At 41.3% G+C, this 23450-nt stretch overlaps 1 protein-coding gene across 3 annotated transcripts in view; it reads right to left on the bottom strand.

Moving 5' to 3' along the window:
• LOC124277639 (sodium- and chloride-dependent GABA transporter 2-like) overlaps nucleotides 1–23450 on the bottom strand; it is a 45414-nt gene that overhangs the window by 15226 nt on the left and 6738 nt on the right. The window contains exons 1-3 of one of the 3 annotated variants that reach the window (XM_046714355.1): nucleotides 19613–19635; nucleotides 3937–4180; nucleotides 578–709 (exon numbers count right to left, since the gene is read on the bottom strand). In XM_046714355.1, the coding sequence (XP_046570311.1) occupies nucleotides 578–709; nucleotides 3937–4180 (376 nt within the window). In that variant the 5' untranslated portion in view covers nucleotides 19613–19635. Of the gene's footprint in view, nucleotides 1–577; nucleotides 710–3936; nucleotides 4181–14495; nucleotides 14703–19612; nucleotides 19636–23450 lie in introns of those variants that run through there. The other 2 variants (XM_046713691.1, XM_046715025.1) reach the window with 2 other exon arrangements.

Below are 23450 nucleotides of genomic sequence, written 5' to 3'. Positions count from 1 at the left end.
TGGTCGACGTCAACATCGTCAGCATCTGAGTACCGCCGTACTCATTACACATAGGTTCAGGGATACCATGTTGAAGGAGAGCCTTAGGAAGCAATATTTCAGCTTTGTCGTGGTCGACATGGTCAGCATGACCTTTGGGTGTCATGACATCATGATGGGAAAAGCACCATCAGCATCAGACTTCTTATTATTTAGGAAAACCACTTTGTCTTAGGCAGTGGTAAACTACCAAATGGGATAACGTCAGTTATCCTGTCTCAACGAGGATGTATCAACGGATCAATGTGACGTCAGAATCATTGTGATAGGTCTTAAAGAGGATGGCATACATAAGCATGTGGCGTCACAATTATTACCACAGACTCCACATGAATGGAAAGGAGAGTTGTGTGATGACACTTTTAAACGGTGCCTAGGTCCGTCACGTGGGGATCCACGGGAGTGACACACATAGACCTGTCCTGCAATATTGCACCACCAAGTCGAGATCATACGCCTCTATGCAAACGTTTCCTTGAGAATACGAATATGCTTAAAATATGCCCATTAACTAAAAGCGAGAGAAGCCATGTCTTACCTTGGAAGAGAGGGCAGATTTTCCATGGCCCGATGCCACCTTCGGACATGAATTGTCCAAGGGTCACCTCAAGGAAAAATACCGGAATACCTCCGAGAACAACAGCAATGAAGTAGGGGATGAGAAAAGCACCTGGAATAAAACAACACCTACATAACAACACAAAACCATAAAACACATACATGGACATTTAATAGGTAAAGAGCAAGAGAGTTGCATTTAACAGTATTCCGGTATATCAAGGCGTGTCCCCTTTATGGGGAGGACAACCCAAGTGATGCACGTATCAGACCTGTGTGGTAACAGGATAAGGTAAAAAAAACCAAGAAGCTACAATCATTGGATTCTGGTGTCAACAAGGGGGATAACTCAAGGTGATAAAGGAGAATAGTTACTTGAACCGAGGGAGTCAGTACATGTATATACAAAATACAAACATATTATATCAGTGTCGGCGCTGGTGTTTTAATACGAACAGGGAAGGATTGGTATCAGAATCTGAAATCCTTTGTTAGTCCACCAGCCCAAAGAATTAAATTGTACTGTGGAAAAGTAAAAACCAATGGTGGCGGTCCTCCAGTCAGGAGTTAGGGGTATATAATTCAGAAGCACTTCACCATGCTTCAATTTTGCATCTAATCAGAACAGAATAAATTTAACTGAACACAGAATTTTGTGTTGTTCCAGTAAAACTACCAACAAACTTCCAGGACTAGTGATAAAAGGTCCAAATAGTCATGTGGACAAGTCTTAAAAATGTATCCCAGTTTTAGAGCTTGGAGGAGCATCAGTTATCACCCAGTGACTACCAACTACAAAACAGGATAGCTCTTTGTCGTTTTTGTCCAATAGTTCAAGGTGACGGACATGGAGTGTTTTCTTCCGATTACTGCAAAAATAAACACTTGTACGAATTCCAAAGCGTCTGTACAGAGAACCTGTTTAGAATAGAGAACCACTATTGTTGTTGGGTGATGCAATAACTGACTAATATAACCCGAACGAAGATTGGCTGTAAATTAGGTGAGTGTGCGTGTGTTTGTAAACAAAGTCAGTGTATAAATAAACAAAGCACCTATGATATGTGTCACGTGTGTGTAGACAAAGGAATGCATGTCAACAAATGTTCTATTTGTCCAGATCTTGTCTCATATTTGGTATGCAGCCAAGGCGCTCCCCACAGGACACCGTGTTCCCGAACATGTATTTAACTCGCATATAAGTCACCGCTAGTTACAAAACCGATCGATCCAGGCATCAGTAACTTGGAACCACTCGAAATTCACATGACTGCAAAAACGCCGAACCATCGGCAAATAAGAGAATCGATTCTTCTGCAGCAATTACTGAGTCTCGTGGGTCGCCCATGTCATCGCAAGTGTCTGGTCTAGTGCATGTTGCCGTCGGAGTCATCGGAAGTGTCTGGTCTAGTGCATGCAACCGTCTCTGTTATCAGAAGTGTCTGGTCTAGTGCATGCCAACGTCTGTTATCAGAAGTGTCTGGTCTAGTGCATGCAACCGTCTGTTTTTAGAAGTATCTGGTCTAGTGCATGCAACCGTCTCTGTTATCGGAAGTGTCTGGTCTAGTGCATGCAATCGTCTGTTATCAGAAGTGTCTGGTCTAGTGCATGCAACCGTCTCTGTTATCAGAAGTGTCTGGTCTAGTGCATGCAACCGTCTCTGTTATCGGAAGTGTCTTGTCTTGTGCATGCAACCGTCTCTGTTATCAGAAGTGTCTTGTCTTGTGCATGCAACCGTCTCTGATTAGTGTCTGGTCTAGTGTCTCGTATTAGAAGTGTCTCGTCTATAGCATGCAACCGTCTCTCTTATCGGAAGTGTCTCGTCTAGTGCATGTAACCGCCTCTGTTATGAGAAGTGTCTGGTCTAGTGCATGCAACAGTCGTTGTTGTCGGAAGTGTCTTGACTAATGCATGCAACCGTCGCTGTTATCGGAAGTGTCTCGACTAATGCATGCAACCGTGATCAACACTGTGACCTTCGATCCACGTTGTCAGGGTGCAGTGTCAAAAATTCTAACGAGTCTCCAAGCCTGACTCGCCTATCAACTTATTAGCCCCTTACGGCCAGCCTAGGTTCCTGGTAGCTTACCCAAAATCCCCACCTGGGGTCACGCGGATGTATTGTCTTTGGATAATGGTATTGGGGCAAATAATCACTCGTAGGCGCAATATCTCAGAGAAGATGCGCTGGCAACATCTACGTTAGATTAATTAAATTACTAGCTTTTCTTAGAATGGTTTTTGGACGAATTCCAATCCCACAGCCGCCTATAGTCTGCTAATTGCATCGCCCAATACATTGACGTATGAGCAGAGCTACAAAGAATACCAGCCTAATCTTTCTAAAACTACGAAATAATTGACTCGAGAACTGGAACAATACGGAAATGTAGGGCTTCTTCAAAAGAAATTGTGCTGTATCATTTGAAGTCACGACCAAACCCGGAGAAGTGAGCCGAGGCGAGATCCCCTCCTTTTCAAAAACTGTCTCTTAGAACTGATTTCGCCAAGGCAGGATAATTCTATACGCAGGAAAGTACCGGTTTCTACCAGTTTCCGTTGGTATTGGTTACTCTTTTAGCGCTGTGTGTATATTGATCGGTACTATCTAAGCCATAGCTAATGGCAAAGGATGAGTTCGACAGGACGAATGGTCACCAGATGACGTCACTGCTGGTTCATAGGACATTGAAAGAAACAGATTTATTTTGTAAAAGTGCCGGAACCGTATTGCTTCTGGGCAAACTCTGGTTCCTCTCCTTACACACAATAACAGATAAATGTAATCTAAGCGCGTGAAGGTGACAGTGATGCTTCGCGCTGCATTTATGAATAATATACACAATCAACAGCTAAATATTGCTTACAGAGAGATTATTCAACCATGCATCAATACCTTCAACATATTACGTACATAGTATATATAATGGGTGTAAAAGTACACACAACCCATCAAGGTTGACTGCCACGCCCAATTTCCACAACAAGGTACAGATCAGCTGTTGCATGTGGACATGTTGTAATTGTTGTGGTAGACTTGAACAAATCTCTAAGGTACTAATTAATATTAAAATGAAAATTTCTAAAAGATATATAAATAACAAACTGGAGCCCTTGGCCGTCAGTTAGATTTGTCTCTTATAAAGGATATAATTACTATACATCCATGGGCTTAGCATTCAGTACAGCCTTGGAGCAAGAATAGTGATGTGGCTGTTGGCTGCAACTTGTTCTAACTCGAAGTCCTCTCGGGCATGGGTTTTGGCAATGAAACGCACAACTGGACACGTGGTGGCCAAACAAATTAGGAAATGTCAAGTAAGGTCATATGATGCTTACCTCCCCCATTTCGGTAACACAGAAAAGGGAATCTCCAAACGTTGCCTAAACCGACCGAGAAACCTATACAGGCTAACAGGAAGTCGAACTTATTGGTCCATGTCTCCCTTTTCATCATCTTCTCATCAGCCGCGTCCGCTGTCGACGATGACCCGTCCGATGACGCAGGGTCTAGGTTGACGTTCCATCCGGGGCATTCACCGTTCATCAGAACGTGAGAGGCATCAACTTTTTCCGTACTCATCTGGGGAGGGAAAGGAAAGAACGTTTATATGTTAATACATACTGTTATGTTTATATACATTGAAATGATGTTTGGATTCACGGGTGTGAGTGAATAAATGAGTGAGTGAGTATCGTTTTTACGTCGCTTTTAGCAATATCACGGCGGGGGACACCAGAAATGGGCTTCACACATTGTGCACATGTGGGGAATCGAACCCGGGCCTTAACCACTAGGCTACCCCACCGCCCAACAACCTGATAAGTCAACCAAGCCACAGGGGCGTGTCACGCTTAGAAACAGCGTTAGAAAGACATAGGTATATAGACCCTATCCTAGTACTTATACTGTTTCTAAGCGTGACACGCCCCTGTGAACCAAGCAGACCAGAGGCTGACGTTAAGAACACCGGAGTACGACGACACAGAAGTAGCCAGGGTCGGTACAGAATGCCAGCGCTACGATCACCGTAACACGCTGTATGATGGATTAAGATAATCTTAGGGCTAGAACACAGCGTTAAAGGGAGCCATGCTATAATTCCTCCTTTCTCGTGTCATTGTAAACGCAGGGGGGAACATGAGGACCGCGCTCCTTTTCCTTTATTTACCAAACACGCCATTGGGTTTCAAAACATCGCAATGACCGTGAAACAGAGACACTTGACTACTGCAGCAACACAAACATCGCGCGTGATGATTTCAGATCGACAACCTGACAAATGTTTGTTGTTTGTTCAAGGGTTACTGTTGCATTAGTATGAGCATGTGTCTTCCATAACACAAATGTGTTTACGAGTCTGTTTAAATATGCACAGTGCTGTTTTTTCCTTGTGTTGAGTTGACATGATCTGGGAGTTACAGTGTACTTTAAGCGTAGTGGCCGATGGCGACGGTTTAGCCGCCACTTTGAGCAAGTTTCTGACTATGAAATATCACAACACGTCACATTCTTAGTCACTGTTTGACCTTTGTTAGACAAACAGCCAACGCTGGACACAGTCAACCAGTTCTATTTTCTAAAATTCGATATTCACCAGAAAAGGATAGAAAATACATCTACTGCTACATTCTGTGGATTGTTGCGACAATATTTGGACTAACATCTAGTCTTTGAAATGAACATATTATACAGCAGTAAACTGTATTAAAAATACTCCAGACTTGCCATACATTCTAGACTTGCATGGGCTATATTGGGTATAAATGTGTCAGGGTCTGTACGACAGACTAGACTATATTCTGAAATATATGTTTAGCGGTGGAGCTGTTCTCGCGTGAGATGAATTAATATGATGCTAGCAGTAAATACGATAACGATATTTCATATATGCAGCATGTAGATTGTTTGCATGGTATAAACAAGAATATATATGCAAACACTGAAAACAATGGGTCGCTAAGTACAAGGATTGCTTTTCTTGGTGTTATCGCTGATTTTCTGTGATCCATTCACAAACTTTGCACAACCATTTTGCTTTTTACACCCAAAGGAAAATCCGTGGACAATCAAGACTGGTGAGTGTATGGCCTTGGTTTACTGGAATGTTGTCCACAATTGTCATCATTAAAGGGATGGATACTTTCATCCTGTTATCGGTCCAAACCTACTATAGAGTCCAACATTGAAATCCATTTTTTTGTGTACTGACCTCAAATGGCCTGGGTCAACCTGGGGGACTTAGTTCTACCTGTAGTCGGTTTCACAGTCCCCGAACCACATTATTTTCCCTACTGCCAGGCCCTCAATGCAATACTATAGCTCTAAATGAAGCAGGTCTAGATTTCATCAAATATTCAGAGGCTAAGCATTAGTCGTTTCTACAAAGCGATCTGCATAACGATAACCGGAGTGGTGACATCGTTTTGGAATGAATCCCTTACACTCGTGATGTAGAGCGTAGTAGCAATAAGATGTCAAAAGTACTTCGTGCAGCAATAAACCGTACAGAACACGGTCGCTACAAGTGGCAGAATGCTGCTTTGGCATAATATAAGTGCCTCACTACAATTGTTTCTGTCTTCGAGTTAGAACAGAGTAGACAGTTAATTCTTATCGAGGCATTCTGCCGATTCAGCACGGTTGTCAAATTTAGACATCACCTCCTAACGTTGTCTGCAAGCAGAGAGCATCTTCCCAGCATCTGCGCAGTCTGCATCATCAGCACGTCAGCGTTTGTGGGATGGAGCAAGATAGTGTTTTGACACATTGTGGCCTACGCCGGTAGTTCCACGCTATATTAGTCAAAAGGATTACAAATATAGTCTTCTAAGCTAAATTTAATTTTGGCTCTGGCGCTGAGGTTAGGGAAGGAAATCGAATCCATGTCATTTCGTAAACATTCAGACACGTGACTTGCACCGCTTTCCTTGCCAAATTCCTTTTTTAATTGAAAACAAATTGGACATTACCATCATACTAGATCGGATTTTCCATTAGGTTCCGCAATTACGATAAAGCAATTTGAAAATACGATAAAGTCGCGATATATTTATAATATACTGAAGCTGAAGCGTCAGCAGCGAAAAGTAATATTCCAGCCAACAAAAGTCTCAGAAATGATTACTTTTCAGCACGATGTGTTTATGTGATGCAGAAAAACATGCTGACATTCAAGTGATGATCTTTCAACGGGCACCAAACCTATCTCCTGGGTGTCTCTGGCGGCGCGGAAAATACCAAGCGGATAACTACAGGCGGATGGACACACGGTATTGAGTAAACTGATCTTGCGCCCCTGGGCGCCCTGAAAATAGTTCCGTACCCAGATCGGATTTCCTGGTTAGGCAATTTGATAACATGGTGTATAGGCATGGTATTTATACAGCACTATGTTTGAGTTGTAGAAGCAGGTGTAATAGGTTCCCTTAACATTCAGATAGGGTTGACCACGTTACGCGGCATGACAGCTTTATCTATGTTTAACGAATGTGCTGCTATTTTAGCCAACTCTACGCTGATATTTTACGAAAAGGAAAAGATGCTGGCTCTGTTTCTGTTCTTCGGTGAGTTTTTATCTGGGTAAAGGAATGCGTGGCTTTGGAATGTGAAGAGGAGGAAACTTCTCCTAGGCGCAAGAGAATTTTCGCAGGCCCCAAATGTGGTAAAGATGATAGCTTTTGATCCGTTTCCCGGGCATAACAAAGTCTGGCGCTTCACCTTGAATCTGCCAGCTTCAACCGGAACTGCTGTGACGTCATACTACATCTTGCAGATACAACAGCTGTGTTCTCCGATTGGTTACTTATTCGGGCAAAATAACAATGGCTTGTGCCTCTGTGAGTTTTGGCACCAACTCAGGCCCATGGTCGCCATTCATTCCGCAATAAAGGGGTGGCAACGACCTTGACATTAACAATAGAAGGGTATTAAAATAATCTCCGTTACCAGCACTCCTAGACGACAAGGTACAATCAAAATAAATTATTCAGATTAATCAAAGGTGTCGACTGGCCTCCCATACAACCGACGGTTTAGTGTTATTTAAGTCGCCTGGGTCGGTAGTGTTTTTCCGTCGGTCGTATATCGCATGTCTGTCAATTGGTATATTTCCATTGCATGTCTGATCAAGATAATGTCGTATTGTTTGCTTCGACTGGTCTATTATGCTTCACGTGTCAGGTTTGCGGCAGGTGGGCGAGTTTCCTAACGAAACGAACTCAGCGGATCTTTGTGTTAATTTCATACAGAGTATCATGTAAATACAGTAAGCAGAAAGAATTCAAATATGACAATGAATCCCATGACATCCAAATCAACATAATAAATGTTTTGTCAGTATGCAAATATTTCTAGTCAAATATAAACATTACCTTTCACAGTTATATTCAAGCACATAGAACATTCAACAATACATTAAAAATAAAAAGCTGCTAAATCAATATATCATTTGCGTCGTAATGGAAAATCAACGCATTTGCATACAAGTCGATAAGTAGGTGCATGTGCCACTGCATTGTGCTGTGATCGAACACCATGCAGTAATTGCAGGTAAACACCCATCATAGGTGCCTCAATCAAAGCGTCCCTGTTTCGGCTTGCGCATGTTTTGGTATGCTATTTTCAACGCGTGCTGCCTTCTGAGATGCGAAACACGTTTACGATCGGCAGACAACCGGTTAGCAACCCTCATTTCCCATACGGTAAACATATCATTTGCAGACGCAACATTTTGCTGTGTAGGCACATTGCTACCTTTTCGGCTTTCTGGAACCTGCAAATGCTTTTTTGACCAGGCGAGGAATTGTTTTCCATTTATAATTAAAATAATAGAACACTACAAATTGTAACTTGTCCCATGTGATATAGACATAAAACGTTTTGAACATAATCATTGCTTGGTGCAGGTGAAGAAAGACTGAATTTACCTGTACATATCACTTAACATAACACGAAATATATGCCGGTGTTCATTTTAATTAGCTATTTATAGTTATTCATGGGATGTTGATAATAAAGTTCAAACGTAATGACACTGACTGACTGCTTAATAAATGTATACAGAAGGTTTACAGACCTTAAAAAACTATCGACTTGCAGCTATCGAAAGATGAACGCAGAGTATGTGTCATTCTCATAGCATGATTCAAATTGAAGGTCGCACGTGCGTTCCGTGATTCACGCGCACGCCATCGTCTAGACAGACATTCATTTGACCGTAACCATGGCAATGCGAGAATTGATCCGCGCGTCAGCTCTGTCCTGTTATGGGTTATCAAAGCATGTTGGAGTCAAGGGCACTGATGGGATCTTAAGCCAACATAATCAGCATTAAAGATCGGCAATGATCAGACAACGTTTTATCCCTATTTTCTGGCCTACCAATACAACTGCACTGAATTCGCTTTTAGTTCATGGCAGTGTATGAGAGCTCTCCAAAATTCTGAATCAAATTTCCCCCACTATAAAAGCTTGAGTAGGCCTATGTATAAATGTTCGGATGTTATCGAATTTCCATGTCGCATGTTAAAATGCATCTATTACCGTCGGAATGTCAAAATGCAAAACGTGTGAGGTTACTAATTAAGAAACCGAACACGTGGTGCATGTTGACGGTTGTGAATAGAATGACATGTGGTCGGATATTCACTGGCTGGAGTCAGCTAGTACTGTCAAAGGGAAAAGGAAAAACAACACCCAGATAATCTTCACCGTCAGCGGAGCTCGTTATATCTCCGAAACCATCAACGGTCCTAATGTCTATTATAAATCTCTCACGTCAGACACATATGAAGTTTAATTGTTCTGTCCCCGACAGGAATAGAATCTCCTGGGCCTGTTTAACCACGTGTCATATTCATTATTAGTGTTTACAAATTTACCATCTGCTAAAAAGACCGCGTGTTCGAGGTCAGTATTTGCTTAATCACTTTGTCTCGATACATACATAATTTGCAAGGGCATAATTCAATGGTGTCTGAATTCGACATGTTTTACACAGACAACATACTCCTGTAACACCGCCAGTGCGTGAGCCCGTCTTCATCGTTCACTCGTGCAGAGCACGTGACTAACATTATAGTGAATCTTTCCGCTTTGCAGACATCCGGGCAGAGAAAACAATCCCTCAAAGTGTCGGGGTGACACTGATGACCTACTTCATTTTTTTTACGTCGAGACAAACACCGTGACAAACGCTGTTTCGAGGAAACGCTCTCATCCTCGCCTTTTAAAGGGAATAATAACCTTAAGCCCAAAATAGAAATGTTTCAAAGGGCAGTCTCATTTTTCAGTAACAATAATAACCCATGACCCGAAAAAGCATACCGCCAAAGGTTGGCAAACTTTGAAGCTAAAAATATAAACGTTTGAAGACATTGTGTTCGAGCCGGAGAAGGCATTGTATGTTCCGTATTCACAAAACAAATTAATTGACATACATCTTGCATATTTCACAATATAGGTAATACTATTATTATACCTATATATTATGTATTTCATCTTGCATATTTCACAATATAGGTAATACTATTATTATACCTATATATTATGTATTTCATCTTTCATATTTCACAATATAGGTATTATTATACCTATAAATTATGTATTTCCTCGTGGCAATTCACACAATTCCATAATTTAAGAGGCTAGGTGACGTCAACAAGCTTCTCTATGAATCATTGAAACTCTCTTGAAGTAACATGAATATTTACTTGTTAAACCCAAGAGAAACAGAAAACATATTCGGTGAAAAGGTATAAAATGTCAATGTGTATTACGCCCGATAAACTGCTGACAAAACCAACCGATAACATGACAATGGTATTCAAGCAGAATATAGACACAGCAATACTGCGAGTCAGAATGTTGACGAAACCTGCAGATAACATGACATACGAAGTAGGATGTAAATTCGAGGAGACACTGGGGTAGCAGTTTCCCTGCTTTAATGGAGGAAGTATGACTTGATACTGATTTGATATGTTGACATTTGATATGTTTCCCTGTTGATGCGGAGTCAGTCTATCTGTGTACTGGTAACATGAAGATAACGCCAGACGGAAACTGTATTCATAGTCCATAAGGTGACGACACAATAGCCCAATGGTTAAACCGTTCGCTTGTTCCACATAAGACACGGGTTCGAATTCACTGGTTCCGTGGAACCGGCCCTCCACGCCACCAATAGATGATGCAACTCCTAATGGGGTGCCCCGGTTTCCCAACATTTCTTAAAACAACAAAATCAGCCAAGCGTAGAACAATAGAAGGATTAGTATGGGCACACACTTGGTAGGGGTGTCAGGTTGGACTGCTTAATTTGCGTCAAACTGAAATGTGTTCACCAAACTTGATGTATATCTATCAAAGTATGTTAGAAGGTATTACTTTACAAGAAAGCTTAACAACACAGCGTTATGCAAATCACGAAAAGGAATTCTCAAATGCATTCATATTTAGGTGAAATGCATCTTTTTTCAAAAGACTTAAATAGTCCTATTTTCGACCATGCCGAAATAAACCAATAACAGTGAATGTGATTGATGTTGAATGATGATGTCAGAGATGTAATACACAACTACTTAACAGTCCACTCCATTTTGTTATGTTGGAGTCACCATCTCCAAACTGTCACCCCTAAAATAAAAGTGAGCGTGTCCCACAGTTCTTAATCCTCTAATCCCTCTGTTTACTTAAGTTTCCAAATGTTGGAAAACCGGGAGTACACCCTCCTAATTCGTGTACAATTAAGAGTCGGCGGAGGTCGTCATATCTCCGCAACTATCAACGGTCTTAATTTCTATCATAAATCTCTCACGTCAGATGCAGGAAGTTTAATTGTTCTTTCCGCGACAGGTATAGAATCTCCTGGGCCTGTTTAACCACGTGTCTGTCATATTCATTATTGCCAGCGTCAATTTTTTTTCATCTGCTTAAAAAGACCACGTGTTCGAGGTGAGTATTTCCTTCGTCAATATATACATAATTTGCACAATTAAGAGTCACATGCATAAATCCATAACACCAAACCCCGAAGTTATGTGTTGAGTGCAGCTATTTGATTAGGTAGGGAGAGGCTAAATTATTTTTCCAAAACAACAAAACACTGCTGAATATCTGTCTAAAGAAGTCCAGAGCCGTCATAAGAGTCGAATTGAAATGGGCACCGATTGCTAAAAACGACTGATTATGATATCAAAGTTGTCAGTTATAATGTCAATATCTCATCTGTGGCCTGGCTATTTATATCGCCGTATAAACGGTGGGGTAGCCTAGTGGTTAAAGCGTTCGCTCGTCACGCCGAAGGCCCGGCTTCGATTGCCCACATGGGTACAATGTGTGAAGCCAATTTCTGGTGTCCCTCGCCTTGATGTTGCTGGGATATTGCTAAAAGCGGCGTAAAACCTTACTTACTCACTTTAGCGCTGTAGCATGACTGCTATAGATAACGTTGGTTTGTGTGTTCCAGGCTCGACCACTTAACTGGCCGCCTTGATAGAGCTGTCATATTGTTGACTAGGGTATCATTTGAGTGTTGTCTGGAGCAGTACCTCTAGCTCACTTCGACAACGATAATACTGTGTATCCCCTTTCATCAATATGCGTTTTATGTTTGAATCAATACCGAGACAATGTTTTCGATTAGCGATAACAAATATCAACTATCTACTGTTTCACTTTCACCTGTAACATGTATTTATTGTGTTTCCACCTGAATAATTCCATCGACCACACACGGCTTTCCTTAATCACGAGTACACGCTGTTTCATTAACTGCATCACCAATGACTTGTACACGTCTACCATTATTGGTTCAGCTATGGCAAACACATCGTGAGTGCCTGCCTGAATATCGTCCCGCGTGATTGGCATATAAAACATGCGTGACGCTAATCCTTTCAACAGTAACTCATCCACATGCTATTCTGTTTATATTGAACTCTTTCACGAACCACAATAACCTAAATCAAATCGCCATCGGTCAAATAACGACAGCCCAAAGCACTAAACAACAACTCTACCACCTTGCCGGCTTTCTACATAAAAGGAACTCTCCCCAGTCCCATGCTAAACAGAACTGCAACAGAAGGGGAAGGATATCAATAACGCGGTTCAACCGACGCTGCAGGAATAAAAGTAGCGTTTCCACTGTAACACGCGCTCCCTATGTTGGACATAAGCTGCTTATTGTCAAGTCATAGCGAACCGGCGCTTGTTCTCATGAAAAACATACACACGACCCACTGGTTCATGTCCTTACCTGCCCTTTACATGTCAGTGGTGTGTTAGAACATTCGAGTTTATACGTTTGTACATTTCAGTATTGTATCCGCTAATCAGGATTATCATTGAAAGCACACTACCTGGTGAATACTTACTTAATCAATATTCGTATCTGAAAAATAGACTTAATTAATTTTGATACATATACATCACAAAAGCGTGGCGTTACAGACGTCGCGACGACTACAAACATCCAGCTGTGCCATTTTACTTTAATTACCTGTGTGCTGGGTACAAGTTTCAGGTTAAATTTCCCGGTTCGCGGTGAGTCATGTGGGGATATTCCACGGTCTTGCAGCAAAATGGCCGACCGGCGGGTTACAAGCTTTCCTTTGACAACTTACCATAAATGACAAAAGGCCTACATAAGGCAACACTGCGTCACAGGTCTGTGATTTATTGATACAGTGCGTAAAACATGTCACGTAAAACAGTAAGGCGTTTTATATTACGTCGGGGTAGTATTCATAACTATGCCGCGTACCACAAACAAAACGCATTGGAGAAACGCTTCACCCGGACGCGAAAAGAAAGCCCGCCACACTCACCCTCTCTCGCTTTACTGGAAAGATCTTAATACCTAGGGCAGCTGGCGGTCTATATTTGAGCCAGGTGCCCGGCTTCCACAGTAACTACCGGCTTCCGTTGCCATAGAAACCCATCCATCCTTATATCTGCTTGCAAATCAAATAGCTCATTCTTTCGTTCCCACATGCATCTCGCGAGACTCGTTAACCTACCTATGCATTGGTATTTAAATGTAATGCGATACTTCTACGCACGTGCACTACACACTTACCCCCTCCCTTCCCCCTCGAACAGAATTACGTCAGTATAATAATACGAAGTACCATCTGATACATACAAGACGTACATATTCTCCCCGGATAGTTAAGCTAGTCAGAGAACATAACTAGTATTGATTACTGGCATAAAGCGACTGTTCGGGTTAAATTGATTTTCAGCATCAAATGTCGTGTTTTAGTCATTTAGTCAGTAATGGTAAACGCATACTAATGATTCGAGTTTCGTTACTCAGCTATGGGTGTGACCGTGCTGAGAATGCAGGCGAAATACATGTGCCGGGGAGTTTCCCTATTCCACGCTTCGCCGGCGTTTTCAACCGGCATGAACATGTGGCGCTTAGTGGTGAATACCGGCAACTGAACACGCGGGTTTTGATTGTCACGATCACCTTATTACACAGCTCTCGCTTGAAAATTATAAATTCGAACGGTTGGAATTCAGCAAATACATAACAATATCAATATATTGTGAATAAAATTATGTATTTGTAGGAAAAACACCGTAGCGACAATTCCTGCTTATAATATCACGGTTATACGTTGGCGCTTTTTTCAAGCATACAAAAGATGCGCGTTCTTGTTTAAATAATCAAATAAATTTATGATAATGAGCTTATACGAACACTGTTTCGTTCCTCAGATGTAGGACATAGATGCTCTTTGTGTTCGAAGCATCCATGGATTCATCAACATAATTTATGAATTTGATATATAGAAATAAGATCACTAATTGAAAGAAACAGGCATGATAACGTATTGTAGAAGATACCATTAATATATATATATTCCCTAAAGTCAGTTCTTACCTTGTTTCTGTGTGCCAACAATGTACGGTGTGGAATTGAGAAGTTACCGCTACAAGAGTTCCACGGATTATGAGGGAACGTCAGCCCGTCAATGAAACAAAGTCGTCCTGGTAATGGAAAATAACCGCCCTGGTTCTCGGGGCCACGTGACTCCACAAGCTTCCTTCATTTGCCGGAGTGTTTTCAATCCATTGGACGCCGCTAGATGGCTTTCTGTGAACACGCAGCGCCGCGTTTCGTCATGCCATGCGATTTAAACGCACGGTTTTCCCTGTATTGTCATCAGCGTCTGAATGTTGTGTATACACGGTGTGTGTTTGTCCGAGGGTCATTTGTCATGTTACATCGAGATCGGTGTCTCTAGCGGCGGGTTGTGATATTGTTATATTGTACTTCGTTTTAATAATGATACTCGCAAGACTGAGTGAGTGTGGTTTTACGCAGCTTTTAGCAGTTAGTTTTGTATTGACAAAACGTAATGGACAAGATGAGAAACATTAGTCATTAGTTATGTATAACTCATTTGTGTAAATTTTATGTCTTAAGTATGTTTTGTCAACAACGCAGATATTAGATTTTAAAATGTGTTTTTAATCATATATACACTGGAGAATAATAGATTTACACATACGAATACATACCGAAATATTGAAAATAATATTAATCCACACACATTAGTACGCTTCAACAACAAACAAGAACAAAACAAACATCGAAATATAAACAATCATATTGCGTCATGTTGTTGTTATTGACACTAGCGATTAGATTACAGCAACAGCACATTCTAGATAGAGTTACTGTCTGACTGAGAATGTGGCTGTGATATAGCGGTATCATGGTTTCCTGTTGCTATGTGACTCATATGAGGAGAACTGAGTCAACGAGTGAATGTTGTTTTATGTCCTGGAGATATATGATGACCAGTATTGTTTTATGTCCTGGAGATATATGATGACCAGTATTAGACCCGGAACGAGAACGGCGGCCGCGGACAGCTTAATCAAGAACCACACCGGCAGAGAGCAAGGCGTTATGCCCCCGTCCCCTTCGACTAGGTTAGTGGCTTCTATAGGGTTACTGAATGAATAATGCTGGTTTGAATCTAGTGAGTGAGTGGGTTAAGTTTACACCGCACTGAGCAATATTCCAGCTGTATGACCCGGGTCTGTAAATAATCGAGTCTGGACCAGACAATCCAGCGATCAACATCATGAGTCAGTGAGCCTGACCACCCGATCCCGTTAGTCGCCTGGGTTACTGAAGATCAGTTCTAATGGGTCTTCACGGGTCGGTTGCACTCAGATCAACTCACCTCCATTATCAATAATTAAACAAAGCCATGTGTGTGACTGGGCAGGTACAGTTAATCTAGTGAATAACTTTCCTGTAAAGTGTAAAATAGCCAATAACCTGAGTAATATCACATTTTGGTTTAAACCTTTATGGCTAAAATGTTTCCACGTGGAATTATTTAATACCTTCACCTATAGAAAGAATGCCGTAAAGATATATCTATATCCCCATTCAGATACAAGAGAAGAGAGTAAGGGGTTTGGGTGGTCAGAGTCACTAACGCCGTTGATGCATGTCATCGTATTCCCCAGTCGAGTTGATCGATGCTCATGATGTCAGTCACTAGACTAACTTCTCCAGACTCGATTATTTACACACTGCAGTCCCATAGCGGTAATATTGCCGGCGTTTAAGGACAAACAAACAATCAAAGTGGGTACTTGTTTACCAGTAGTGGTTATGTTTGTGTAATGTGAATTAAATGGGTAATTCCTTCCCTGTACAATCACACGCGGGCAGGTCTGAAGATGTTTTAAAGATTTGGGACACCTTGGGTAAGGTGAAAATGTACGTGACGGTAGCTCACACAAGGTACATAATTGTGTCTTTTGTGTCGTAGTGGATATGTGTATAATGAATGAGGTATATACAGAGTCGCTATGCAAAACAAACAAACCTTGTCGGAAGTATGATACATCATCGATAAGAGCGATCGATACCATCTGTGACTCGCATGATATGGCGAGAGATACAGGATATGTTTGTTGTTTTGATAGTGAAAGTGATCTTTCGGACTCCAAGGTCTTTTTTGTACATATGACCTCCACGGTCCACTTTCCGTGTCGAAACTGTCGCCATTGTGGAACCTGCACGGTCTGTGTTGGAAGTTTCCCAATGGTCTAGCCTCTACGGTCGAGCTACTGTACCGAAACTGTCTCTACATTGGATCCATGGTCAGGTATCTCATTCCCATCATACATTCATTTCATTATATATTCAGACCATTTTGGCAGAAGATCAATCCAAGTATCTTGAAGAACAAATGTGTTACATTTCAAAGCATGTGCACCCAGACTATCATCTTGAACATCGACCGAGCAAACAGGACGGATATGCACCCACACCCAGACTATTATCTTGAACATCGACCGAGCAAACAGGACGGATATGCACCCAGACTATCTTCGTGAACATCGACCGAACAAACAGGAAGGATATGCACCCAGACTATCATCGTGAACATCGACCGAACAAACAGGACGGATATGCACCCAGACTATCATCGTGAACATCGACCGAAGCAAACAGGAAGGATATGCACCCAGACTATCATCGTGAACATCGACCGAGCAAACAGGACGGATATGCACCCAGACTATCATCGTGAACATCGACCGAACAAACAGGAAGGATATGCACCCAGACTATCATCGTGAACATCGACCGAACAAACAGGAAGGATATGCACCCAGACTATCATCGTGAACATCGACCGAGCAAACAGGAAGGATATGCACCCAGACTATCATCGTGAACATCGACCGAACAAACAGGAAGGATATGCACCCAGACTATCATCGTGAACATCGACAGGAAGGATATGAGACTATCATCAAACGACCGGACAGGGATATGCACCCAGACTATCATCGTGAACATCGACCGAACAAACAGGAAGGATATGCACCCAGACTATCATCGTGAAAATCGACCGAGCAAACAGGAAGGATATGCACCCAGACTATCATCATCATCGACCGAGCAAACAGGAAGGATATGAATCGTGAACATCCCAACAAACATCGGGCACCCAGAATATTTCCATACCATTTTCATACATACACCAACATAGCTAGAAGAATATGTTCCCAGGCCATCTTTATGAATCTACACCAACATAGCTAGAAGAATATGTTCCCAGGCCATCTTTATGAATATACACCAACATAGCTAGAAGAATATGTTCCCAGGCCATCTTTATGAATCCCAGGCCATCTTTATGAATCTACACCAACATAGCTAGAAGAATATGTTCCCAGGCCATCTTTATGAATATACACCAACATAGCTAGAAGAATATGTTCCCAGGCCATCAGAATCTACACCAACATAGCTAGAAGAATATCAGGCCATTTATGAATATACACCAACATAGCTAGAAGAATATGTTCCCAGGCCATCTTTATGATCTTTATGAATCTACACCAACATAGCTAGAAGATATGAGGCCATATGTTACACCAACATAGCCCAGGCCATCTTTATGAATATACACCAACATAGCTAGAAGAATATGTTCCCAGGCCATCTTTGAATACACAAACATAGCTAGAAGAATATACACCAACATAGCTAGAAGAATATGTTCCCAGGCCATCTTTATGAATCTACACCAACATAGCTAGAAGAATATGTTCCCAGGCCATCTTTATGAATATACATAAACCATCTTTATGAATATACACCAACCAGGCCATCTTTATGCTAGAAGAATATGTTCCCAGGCCATCTTTATGAATATACACCAACATAGCTAGAAGAATATGTTCCCAGGCCATCTTTATGAATCTACACCAACATAGCTAGAAGAATATGTTCCCAGGCCATCTTTATGAATATACACCAACATAGCTAGAAGAATATGTTCCCAGGCCATCTTTATGAATCTACACCAACATAGCTAGAAGAATATGTTCCCAGGCCATCTTTATGAATATACACCAACATAGCTAGAAGAATATGTTCCCAGGCCATCTTTATGAATCTACACCAACATAGCTAGAAGAATATGTTCCCAGGCCATCTTTATGAATCTACACCAACATAGCTAGAAGAATATGGTCCCAGACCATGTTTTAGAACATGCACCCTTATAGCTAGAAGAATATGGTCCCAGACCATGTTTTAGAACATGCAACCTTATAGCTAGAAGAATATGGTCCCAGACCATGTTTTAGAACATGCACCCTTATAGCTAGAAGAATATGGTCCCAGACCATGTTTAGAACAGCAACATGCAGACCATGTTTTATAGCTAGAAGAATATGGTCCCAGACCATGTTTTAGAACATGCACCCTTATAGCTAGAAGAATATGGTCCCAGACCATGTTTTAGAACATGCACCCTTATAGCTAGAAGAATATGGTCCCAGACCATGTTTTTTTATCTAGAACATGCATGCACCCTTATAGCTAGAAGAATATGGTCCCAGACCATGTTTTAGAACATGCACCCTTATAGCTAGAAGAATATGGTCCCAGACCATGTTTTAGAACATGCACCCTTATAGCTAGAAGAATATGGTCCCAGACCATGTTTTAGAACATGCACCCTTATAGCTAGAAGAATATGGTCCCAGACCATGTTTTAGAACATGCACCCTTATAGCTAGAAGAATATGCACACAGGCCATCTGTGAAAACATACACCAACACAGCTGGAAGAATATGCACCCAGGCCATGTTTTAGAACATGCACCCTTATAGCTAGAAGAATATGGTCCCAGACCATGTTTTAGAACATGCACCCTTATAGCTAGAAGAATATGTTCCCAGGCCATGTTTCAGAACATTTACCCTTATAGCTAGAAGAATATGGTCCCAGACCATCTGTGAAAACATACACCAACACAGCTGGAAGAATATGCACCCAGGCCATGTTTTAGAACATACACCCAAGCCATAGGAAGAAGCTCTCCTCTCAACAGGACTTGGACACTGTGAAGGATACAGTGTCTTAGCCCGAATGGATGTCATGACCAAGGCCACATGTTACACTTTCTCTGCATACAGGAGTGATGAAACCGTACATAAATACGTACAGTCTGTAGTCACCTTGGGATCTGCCCAGCCATCATCTTGAGACAGACAACAGTCCTCAACATCACTACCCACCTTCCTCACCCGAACAACGTGTCCTTGTCAATAGCACTGCTTGAACCCAGAAATAGACTTACATCAAAAGGATGTTTGTAGCGTCATAAAGGATTTCTACACTGTTGGTTATGAGGGGAATTCCCTTTGTGACGTATTTTGGTCACGCTCTACTTCAGGTTTTTGGCGTCCTTTTTAGCTGCTGTGTCAACGCATGGTAACATGATATCAAACTAGCCATGTACTTCCATGGCAACGTCCCCAAACACGCAAGAGAGTTTATACTGAACTTCATCAGTTGATCTGTTTTGATGACCGCCTCATTAAGCCATTCTTACATTACGTTGATTAACTAACATATGGTCGGTATGCCGTTTCAAATAGTTATATAAACAAACCTACACTATTTTCACGGAGTAACCATTTTCATACTCCGAGAATAGAAACCGGTGCATATTATACGATTATCACAGTACACTAGCTTTGAAAAAGCACGGTATGCTTGTGTTTTTGAGGGGCGGTGGGGACTGTAGACTAGTGGTTAAAGCGTTCGCTCGTCACACCGAAGGCCCGGGTTCGATTCCCCGCATGGATACAATATGTGAAGCCCATTTCTGGTGTCCCCCGTCTTGATATTGCTGGAATATTGCTAAAAGCGGCATAAAACTAAACTCACTCACCCACTGTGTTTGTGACAGGTGCCAACCATGGGTCATGGGCAATTGAAAAGAGAATCAAATGCAATTCAAATGCAATTGAAGACTAGTATCATTTTCTTCTTGTATGCCCTAACTACAGTAAGCCTCGAAGCAAATACATATGAGAAAAATGTCCATCTAAACAGGCTTAAGTTTTCACTACTGCTAAACGGTTCAAATACTAAAGAAACTGAAACCTGTCCATGTATATTTTCTACGCATTTGTACATAGAAAGCGTATTGTTCCTTGCACGTGTATAAAGCAATGTATATAGTGTAGTATAGGCCTGAGGCCTTTTGAGTACCGCAATAAAGATTGATTGACAGAGAATTATAAATAAGCATCGTACACGACAAAGTTTTTATAAGAAATTTCTTATAATTATGGAAATGGTTTTGTCGATTATATTTTCAGACTGTAGCTTTCGAGAGCTTAAAACGTTTGATTCGTTATTGCAGGAAGTAAAGAGTCTGGAAAACAGCTTAACTAGGCCCTGTGAGGCTGAAAGACTGTAACACGTGCAGGTGCTGTAAAAGTCACACAGTTTTATCATCAAAGTTGTCTGTAAAATAGAATATCATTAACAATAAAAGTTTGTTTTCCGATGGGAATGTGTCGTTATCGTTTTATTGCTAGCGTATTAGGCAATTGTGATGAATACGTAAGTTCACGTTAGCCAATGTTAGTACCGTTCTCAGTGTGAATGTGTGTTGGTTTGACTCGTTCTGCAGCCCTTACAGTACTGTCTGTTTGACGTATTAGCTGAAACCATCACGACAGACTGAGTTGTATACTCGTTTCAGCAGGATTTACACACCGACCGCTAATTTAGTGCCATTTGTAACAAACTGTTCTTTCGAAAAGTAGCATACATTTTACAGCTAATTAGACATTTAATAACCAAGTTTTGTATCTGAAAATGAAAGGCAAAGGTTGTTACAGCATATAACAATTACGTAATAATAATCGGTACAATTACGTACAAATAAGAGTTAATGCTCGATTAGACAAAGGGCATATGTATAGAATCAACCACAGTTACCACAGTAGATACCTAAACATATCATGCATGGGATAATTGGTAAACTACGAGACCCACATAGAAATATCTCACCTGAAGACACAAACATTTAAGAAGGCGCATTTATGATACAGTTTGGGCAGATATATCGAAGAAATGTTATTCCAGTTACATAGAAGGTGTGTGGGTGGGGGGGTGGGTGGGTGGTGGGTTTCGGGTTTGAGAGAGAGACAGCAAAGGTTTTGGCCATAGTCACAGATCAGTGCACGAACCTTTTCTGGAAGAGCTTCAAACAGGGCTAGAGTACTAATACTGACTGTATAACCAAAAGGAGCTCTCTTGGATTCTGGGGATAATTTCTGGTGTTGCTGAGGTCACAGACCTTCCAGGAAGGGGTCTTTTACAGGGCTTTAAACTCTGTTGCACTTACGGTGGTATATGGAGGATGATCTCACCGCGTAATTCGATATTTAGTTGCTGTGAGTTTGGGTGTGAAGAAAAACATTACTCGCGTTCATTTTATGAAGCTGGGGTCATAGTGTGTTGTGTGGTAGAACCTAACATGTGCATTATTGCGTATAGATAGGAGAGTTAGCGTAGGTGATGACATGACATGAATATACCAAACATGACTCTAATACACGTTCTGAAATGCTAGACTGACCATCCCTTACATCAGAGCAGGAAAACATACAACAATTTCTCCAGTATGGAGTGGCCTTTCGTTTTTTCCATGTTACAGTCGAAATTTGTTTTTAAGTATAGGTATACGGTTCTAGCCTCTACAGGGGATGCTTCTTCTGTAGCTATATACCCTGTCCCCACAATTCAGAGAAGTGGCATGAATACCAGTCCAGCAACTACGTGAGGACTGTTTGTTAGAATTGTACCAAAACACCTGTCCTGGTTGTTAGTGGCGACCAAACAAATATGGGCTTCAAGCTCGATGTCATCCTGACGCGACAGCCCTGAGCTCTGCTCACAATATCGATCACTGGTTTGTTTGATCCAGTTTCGAATATCTACAGTCCGCCATTTGGCTTGGATAAGGTTGAGTGTGACTTTAAACGCCAAACTCAAACTACTTCACCAAAATTGCGCATGTATGCCACATACTAATCCAGACAGTTACACATGTTATATTTGGGATTACATATCCGGCAGTTAGTGTTGAGGAAACTCTGGCTGTGTGTTTAAATGGTGACGGTAGGGGTGCAATAAGTTGTCTTTACACTGTGTGAAAATTGTACTTCAGCTGCCAAATGTAATACATCCTATCAGGCCTGTTTTATATTCAAAGCCATTGGCCAATATTCTAGGCACATAACTTAACAATTGGCAATGCTAGAGGTACCAGTCACTGATACGTTGAAATAATGTATAATTAATCCATATATTCCTACAATGCTTGTCTATTTTCTGTAACACGTCCCTCCGTTAATTTGTGGATCGTTGTGGACAGACTGAAGAAGGGTTTCCTCTGTTGCTGTGTCATCAACTATACACGCATGAAATGCAAAACACGCATTGTATAATATGAAATGCATTGTAACCTATTTGTGTAGCTACAGGCCCTGGTCGTATTAAATATCGGGCTAAACTTTATGGAATATGATTTGTGAAACAAACAGCGTTAATACACACATGTTTTTATGCTCATCTTCACAGGAATACAGAGCAAACAGGATTTCAACATGTACAGATTCATTGATATCTAAAGTTATGTTCAAAGCAAACTCAACGAGTTCGCAACATACATAGATTCACTGATATGCGAGGTTTTCTACATAGCGGAGTAGGTTAGAAACATACATAGATTTATTGATAATGGCAAGCACTTTACAGAGCGCAGCAGGTTTGGACCATACATAGAATCATCGATGTGTGAAGGTTTGAAACATGATGCATTGATAGGAGAGGTTAGCAGGCTTGCAACATATATATATATATATGTATATATATGACCCAGGTTGTATCTGGTCCTCCCCACTCAGGTCTTATGTCAAACAGAGGGTGATGTAACCTGTTGTATCCTGGTCCTCCCCACTCAGGTCTTATGTCAAACA

This window comes from Haliotis rubra, unplaced genomic scaffold (assembly GCF_003918875.1).
Source record: "Haliotis rubra isolate DU_JTF1 unplaced genomic scaffold, ASM391887v1 Scf1, whole genome shotgun sequence".
NCBI classification, from domain to species: Eukaryota; Metazoa; Mollusca; class Gastropoda; order Lepetellida; family Haliotidae; genus Haliotis; species Haliotis rubra.
The sequence above is the reverse complement of the archived record's forward strand: the minus strand, read 5'-3'. Positions and strand labels throughout refer to the sequence as shown.